This window comes from Geospiza fortis, unplaced genomic scaffold (genome assembly GCF_000277835.1).
Source record: "Geospiza fortis unplaced genomic scaffold, GeoFor_1.0 scaffold29, whole genome shotgun sequence".
Lineage (NCBI taxonomy): Eukaryota > Metazoa > Chordata > Aves > Passeriformes > Thraupidae > Geospiza > Geospiza fortis.
Window position 1 is genome coordinate 4,709,685 of NW_005054349.1, and position 7,853 is coordinate 4,717,537.

At 47.3% G+C, this 7,853-nt stretch overlaps 1 protein-coding gene across 1 annotated transcript in view; it reads right to left on the reverse strand.

The window, feature by feature from the left end:
• The window catches only part of LOC102035394 (transmembrane protein 182-like), a 15,039-nt gene extending 7,478 nt beyond the window's left edge, over positions 1-7,561 (reverse strand). Inside the window, exons 1-4 of the mRNA XM_031058836.1 lie at positions 7,381-7,561; positions 4,735-4,852; positions 2,701-2,799; positions 9-89 (exon numbers count right to left, since the gene is read on the reverse strand). Coding sequence (XP_030914696.1) covers positions 9-89; positions 2,701-2,799; positions 4,735-4,852; positions 7,381-7,533 — 451 coding nt within the window. The 5' untranslated portion in view covers positions 7,534-7,561. The remainder of the gene's footprint in view (positions 1-8; positions 90-2,700; positions 2,800-4,734; positions 4,853-7,380) is intronic.
• Between the last annotated feature and the right edge of the window lie 292 nt (positions 7,562-7,853).

Consider the following 7,853-nt stretch of genomic DNA (forward strand, 5'->3'; position numbering starts at 1 on the left):
GAGGGGGCCCCCACAGACCAGCAGGAGCCCCCCCACGAGCCCGGCAGCCACGGCCAGCAGGATGAACGCCGTCCAAAAACCTCTGTACACTGCAACAGGAGCAAAGTCAGTCAGAAAGGAGTGGGAAAGAGGGAAATTTCAACCTCAGAAATCTTTTTTCTTAATGATGCCATGTTTAACTCCTGCTTTAGCAACAGTAAAAACAACAAGCTGAGACGCTGCTGTGGCAGGCAGAGCTGAGGCTCTGGCTCTGCCAGGGCACCTGGAACAGCCACGGGTTCAGGGGAAATGTCATGCCCCACAGAATGGGACTGGAATGAGGCCAAAGGATTGGGAAGGTTTGCCAGGGAAGCACACACAAAAAAAAAGGGTGGGAGGAAAGGACATCGCTCTTAGCTGGGCTGGGGAAGGTTGGAAAAGCTTGGCAAGAAAGGAAAGAAAACAGCAAAATTTGGAGAGGTGGATTCAGACCACAGCATTGTTCCACTTTAATTAACACTTCGGGAAGGTGCCAGGCTCCTGGTTTAAAACAAAAGCAGTGTTTGCTAGCAGGGCTGCAGGGAAAACAGGAACTCATGAATTCCCCTTTAATGGCCTTGTTAGACTCTGGGAAAGAGAAGGGGCAGGAGAGCAGCTGCCTGTCCATCCAAGGAATTTGGGGGTTTGGCTATGACTCCAACCACCCCAGGCAGAGTGAGCAAGCTTGGTCCATCACATCCCACCAGCTGGAACAGGATGGGATGCAGCCCACTAATTCAAGTCTCCCAGTAGCCAAGTGTCTTGCAGACATTGCCATAAACCTTATCCAAAGGGAGTGGTCCTCCAGCAGAGACCCTCTGATAGCCTGCTCCCCATCCCCTGATTTATCTGATCCCTTGGACCACCACACCTCACCCTGCCACTTGTTTTCCAGAAGCTCCAGCTCGATTTAAGCCGAGCACGGGCAAGTGGGTAGTGCTGAAACGATTCACACTTGAAAGAGAAATGATACAGAGAAGATGCGTTTTCCTCATTTGAAACCATTTTGTCAGGAGAGCCACTTAGGGAGAGATAAGTATCTTGAACTCTCCAAAACCACAGAATTCATTTTCATGTTTAACCTCCCGTCACCCGTTTCTCTCAGGGAGCCTAAGAGGATGCAGATAAGGCAGAATTATCTCTGGAGCAGGTAATAGCTGCAGGACTCCTCTCCCTTGGACAGCCTCCTGCTTTGTCAGCCCTGGCAAATGAGGAAGGGCTGGTTAGAAAGAAAAGGTGTCAGCGGCACGGTGTTATCCCAGGGAATTGCAGAGGATCGGGGCAGGGAGGATCCCGGTGTTATCCCTGGGGAATTGCAGAGGATGGGGCAGGGAGGATCCCGGTGTTATCCCTGCTCCCCCAGGGAATTGTAGAGGATGGGGCAGGGAGGATCCCGGTGCTCCATCCCCCTGAGCCGCCCCCGAGGTGATGGGGACAGGCAGAGCCCGCAGTGCCCCGAGCGCAGCCCCCACATCCCGGCACAGCCACGGAACCACTGGGGTGGGAAAAGAGCCCCGAGAATCCCGAGATGGTCCCGGGACTGCCCCAGGGGACACGTCTGGGAGGGTTCCACAGCCGGGGCTGACAGGCAGGGACAGCAGGACTGGCGCCTCCAGCGCCCTTTCTTAGGATGGAAAAAGCAGCGTGTGTGTGTTTATCAGCAGGATCACTCAGAACCGGGACGCTGTGTCCATCTCGCCCCAGCAGAAACAATCCCACTGCTCATCCCGCGTGTTAGCTGCACGTCCTGCACCAGCTCCTCCTCCTCCTCCCTCCACAGCTCCTCGGATCCATTCCACACCCCGGGGCAGGAATTCTGCACAGCCAAAGAAATGAGCTGCCTTTCCTCGCATGCTCCTACTGACAATATTTTTTATTTTAATTAATTTCTCATAGAGAAGAAAAAATAAAATAAAAACCAAAAAAAGGTACTACTAAAGGCTAAGGAAAAGGTCAAGATGTTTGTTTGTGCAGAATGCCTGCCCTGCATCCCCGGAGGCAAGGCAGACTGATGCACACTATTTAAAGAAATCAATTCATTTCAAAAAAGATCATTGAATTAATTCTAACTGCTGCCACCAATTTAGCAAATTAAAATTCCTAACAGCAACTGATTCATTAAAGAACTTGGAAAATATAGAGAAACATAAATAAAAAGGGACCCGGTTGAAAGGAAGCTCTCCAACTGTGTAGTGTTCATTGCTTTAAAAATAAGCCAGCCACTTACGTGGATTTTCTAACAATTTGGTTTTTAACCAATTTTCCAGTGCTTGTTTATTTTGTCTTGCAACAAATCAACACCTGAGCTACCCCAGAAAACCAGATTCTGGGATGGAGTCAGCACTCAGGCTGGGTTTGGGTGGCCTGGCTCCAGCTCCTCCCAGTGAGAGAGGAGATGGGAGAGAATGGATTTATCCTCCTGCCCTGCTCACCTGGAGGAGCTGAGACCCTTGGGAGGGAGCTCAGCCCATCCCAGCACTCCAGGCTGGAGGAGAAAACATGGGAGAACCTCTCAAGGTGGGCTTGGGCAGCCAAGCCAGCAGGACTGGCTTGTGAAGGAGCTTTCCAGAGGTCTTGGCTGTGTGAATTTACAACAGGAAAACCACAGCACTGACACACATCCCAAATCTCTGCCTAATCCCTTGGAAAAGGAGCTGCTGGGGGAGAAGGAAAGAAACTCACCTGCAGTTGTGTCATAGGAGGGATGGGGGAAAGGTCCCACAGCAATGGGCATGGGGAAGAGGTAGCCATGCATGCAGAACTTGGGGTGGGCTTGGCTGGCTGGAAAAGATAAAGGAAAAGAAGAATTAAATCCCAGTTAGGGATTATGTCCTGCAGAATCAGTTTCAGTACTGAAATGGTGATGTGCTGTTGTGCAAAACCTGCAAAACCCTCAGTGAAATCAGAAGGCTGGGAGGGAAAAAAAAAAGATAATAAATCTTGGTTAGAGAGAAAAATAAAAATAGAAATAATAATTACAAAAGAGGGGAGATATCAGAGGATCTGAGACTGATTCTTACACATCCTCTCATCTTCATAACCTGACTCTGAGGTGGACAAAAATCATGAAAGATGGAACCAGTGAAGTCAGTGTCAATATTCTTGTTGCTGTTTTCCTCCAGAGAATGTGCCTGACCACCTGGAAGGGTCAAAATGTTTGGGTAGGAGAACAAGGCACTTCCAAGACCTCCAGCTGGTGAGAAGGAAAAGCACAATTAGAATGGAAGTGCCCCATCAATATTAATACCACTGAGGCTTATCATGATTAACAGTAATAGAATGAATGTTAAATGAATTAATTAATGGTTGGCCACTTATTTAAATATGTTCCCCAGCTCAAAGGAGCACTTTATAATAGGTGGACATTAGTTCATGCTAAATTGACTATGGAATACCTATTGAATTAATTATTACATCCACAAGACCAGCAAATTAATTTGCCATGATCAATCCTATTATAATAAATACCTAAAGAAGTAGCAAAAAATTTGCCAGTTATCAGAGTGACTCATTTTACTTCAGGTAAAATTATATTATGTATTTCCATATAATGTAATTCAGTAGCAAACTCCCTGTCTCAAGCCTGTCCTTTTTTATCACAAATTTCCTGCGTGAAAAACCTCCCATTGTTGAGTGGTGGCGGGAAGTATTCCTGCAAGATTTTACAGGAAACAGGTCAGGGGCTGGGGGACAGCGAAGTCATTTGAAATTTTAATCACTGCAGAGTAAATTTAGTGTGGGAGCCTGCACTATTTGCAGGGAAGTGCCCTCTGAGGGGATTGTGCTGCTCCACAACCTCAGGAACATCTTCCATCGAGGCCTCAGTGGGCACAGGGCCAAGGTTTCTGTGGTGTTTGAAGCCTTTGCAGAATTTATTTAAAATCTGGGGGGATTTTATCCCAAATCCTACTGTAGAGTTGTGGCTCCCAGCAGGGCTGGTGCCAGGTGTGTCCTGGTGTGGTCTCACTCCTTTCCTGTGCCTGGTGGGAACACCTGGTTCATGGGGCCAACCCTTCACTGCACGAGGGACACCAGGGTGGCACCAGCCAGGGTCACGGAACTGGTTTTGTCCCTTCCTTCAATTTGTTTTTGATGAGGGAATGTGCTTTCAAAAAAATAAAGGATTTTGCATCTCTCTCTGTTTATTTTCAAGTGTAATTTCAATGATCTTAAAAAGTAAAAAAAGTAAGGACTTAAAATAAAATGGCTTTCCACCACTGGTCCTGAGCACCCAGGGATACCACGAACGTGCAGTTCCAGCCTTCCCAGTGCTGAAACCAGTGGGAGTTGGGAATGTTGAGCACCTGGAAGGCAGAAAATAGGGACAGAACAGCGATGCTGGGAAGGGCATGGGCTCACATTTACAGAACTTTGCTGAGCACAAACATCAAGAGGTATTGGGAGGGAGGAGGAGGAAGGATCAGCATCTCCTTGCTGGTGGAAGCCACCACTTCACGTAACCTTGTAGGTGATCAATTAAATGGCCTCATGAGGTTGCAACATTTCAATGAACAATCCTCTGAGAGCAAAATCCAAGTCAAAAAATGAGCATAGAAAGGGCACGAAAAGAGTGAGCCAGCTTTGCTTTTGACAGAAGATGAAAATGACAAAAATGAAATAAAAACTGTCTCCTCATCCCTGGGAGCACTGCCTGTGTTTGTTTCCCATTAAGCTGTGATGGAATGCTGTGGATAGGGAGTGTGGCATTGTACTCACTGTACCAGAAGGTCCAGATGCTCTCGGGGTGGCCCTCACCAAAGAACCAGCACCGCCAGAAGAAACCCTCGTGGTGGAAAGTGAGGATCTCATTCCCAACCTCTGTTGGAGCTTCAGCCTGGGGAGGAATGAAAGTCCAGGCTGAAACACGGAACATCATGGTACAAAGAGTGGATGCTTTGCTTAGACAGACATTGATTTAATTTTTTATGGGGTTTTCATTTGTTTTTTGAGTCAGTTTTGGAGGGATTGGGGAACACGGAGGAGCTGCTGTCCTTGACTTTCTGCCGTGTCAGAGCTACAAAATGTTCTGACAACAAATTGTCCTGCAGACCTGCACAAACCATTTGCCTCCTTTTCTCCTGTTGTTAACCCCCTGCCAGCCAGACTGGATGGGAATTCCGGGAGCTGGGCCTTCTGGGTGTGTTCTACTCCTCAAACACCTTCCTCCAACCCCCAGATCAGACCTGCCAGCACAAGATTTTGGTCTTTCTTGAAGGGACAATATTGCAAAGTCCAGTCATGGAAGATTTACCAAAGAACTTATTAAAATTATCCTCAAAATCAGCTTTATCTTCCCCACACACAGTTTGGTAAAGGAGACAGGACTGTGACAAAATTAAGTTTCATGACGGATGGGGAACGTCCATAGAGGAATAGCCACAGAAAGGAGATGGGACTCAGCAGGGAGGTGCTAGAGGTACTTATCCTGTCACAAGTTAATAGGTTTGGGTGGGAAGGGACCTTAAAACCCATCCAGTGCCACCCCTGCCATGGGCAGGGACACCTTCCATTGTCCCACATTGCTCCAAGCCCTGTCCAGCCTGGCCTTGGACATTTCCAAGGTTCCAGGGGCAGCCACAGCTGCTCTGGGCATTCTGTGCCAGGGCCTCACAGGGAAGAATTCCTCCCCAACATCTCTCTGGCAGTGGGAAGCCATTGCCCCTTGCCCTGTCCCTCCATCCCTTGTCCCCAGCCCCCTTCCAGCTCTCCTGGAGCCTCTTTAGGCCCTGGAAGGGGCTCTGAGTTCTCCCCAGAGATCTTCTGCTTCCCTCTCCTACATGTTTTATGTATCACCTTATAGCAGTTTCCAGAGCTCTGACCTGATTCTCCTTTTACTTTCAGGATAAAACCCTGACTATGACAAGGGGAACATTCAGCCCTGAAACCTCCTCAGCCGGTGGCTCTGACTTGGTGCATCCACATTTTACTGAGCTTGCCAGATACTCAGCCCATCCTTATCTGTAAGGGACAGGATTTGACAGTTTAAGAAAGGGCAGAGAAAGTAAAAACAGAGGCTGTTATCCACAACCAGTAACAGAAATAATAGAAACAGTGTCTGAAATAGAAATAAAATAGCTCAGAGGGAAGAGTATGAGTAGTTCCTATTTGTGCCTGGTGCTTTTGAAGTCACTGCCTCAGCGTCAGGCTCCCCAGCACTTGGCCAAGAGCATCTCTGAAATGTTTGAGATGTTTATTTGTGTTGTGCAGTGCATCACCTCTGTTCTCTCCACTTTTAAAAACAACTAAAATGTGAAACAATTAACACTGTCACTTCCCAAGTACACAAAAAACAAGTGGCACTTCTCTGTTTCTGCCATCCCCAGGCTTTATTGAGCTGCTTGAAACTAAAGACCCTGTTTTCTGTTTCACTTCTCCAGGCATTTTTTCCATCATAATTTTTTTTTTTTTAGTTAGGAAAGTCATTTGGAACCATGACTCAAGCAAACAGTGCCCTACATTTGATTATGGGATTCTGAAATGAAAGAAAAAATATTTCTTGCTGGCATCATGATGCCTACCCAGGGTGACTCACTGCACCAGGAAAAAAATCAAACCTAATTGGATTGAACTTTGAAGTAACAAAAAGTCTGCACACAACGAGGATCTTCCTGTCATTCTGTAATGGAAACCACACATTGATTGGCACAAAAACATTTCGGGGGAGTGGGTGGCTCGAGGAACTGATCTGGTTGTTATTTCATTGAAGAGTTCGACAACAGCAAGTGCAGCAAGAATCCAACTTGAGGGACCTATAAACGAGTGACACCAGCCCTTAGCACTAAAATACCAAGCTGTCCCTTGAAAATTATATTTCCTTCTAACTAAAATCCTATATAAACCTTACTTTGAGGATATCCAGGCCACTGGTCAGATAAGCAGGAACCCGTCTGCTCTGCTCTGTGTCTGATCACTTTAGTTTGGTGTCTGTGCTGCAGCTGTACCACTTCAGATGGAAGCGACTGCCAAGGCCCACACTTTTAAACGTGAACTAGTTTTAAATGAAAAAACTACAGAGGGAGAAATCTTTCAATGGCAAATATCAGGAGATATCTTTTGTCTTTAGAGGGAAATGCTGTCAACAGCTAAAGCTCTTACATTTTTGCCTTTCATTCTCTAATGTTCATATCTGCCAGATTACAAAGATCTCTTAATGCTTCCTAGACACAATTTACTCCAGTCAAAATGCTCAATATTATGGAAAAGCCATGTTGGATTTTAAAGCATTTAAAGTTTTACCTCAGGCTGAGGTTTTACATTAACAGGTCACTTTCATCGAGCATAAACATTATCAGAGATTTCAAAATTTTAAGATCTGAAATTATTTAGGCAAGTCCTTTCAAAGCAGAAGATTTCAGAGCTCACCCCCCCGGTGCTCAGAGTGCTGTTCCCATGCTCGAGGACCCCGCAGGTGTCGGTGGCCAGGAGCCAATAATCCGTCCCAAAGGCGATGAGGAAGAGCAGCACCCCGGTGCCCCCGAGGATCCCGGCTGCCAGGGCAGCTGCTCCAGCCTTCATGGGGCAGCAGGGGGGAAACCAGCCCAGGGGGAACTCAGAAAAGGAGGAAAAGCCCCGAGTTTCCCGGGTCTCTGGGAGAGCAGGGCCAGAGAAATGCTATTTTTGGGTGTGGGTAATGATCTCCTGGCTGGTGTGAGTTTCAGTGGGTGGTGGGGCAGAACTAATAAAAGCAGATGAGCTGGTGTAAGCGAGCAGCTGTGGCATTAAGGATCATGACAAGCAGCTACAGGGCCATGCAAGGGGACACACAAGGCTGCTGCTGCTGGCAGAGGAGCAGAGCCAGGAGCCCTCAGGACACAGCTCTGGGTCACGAGTGCAGA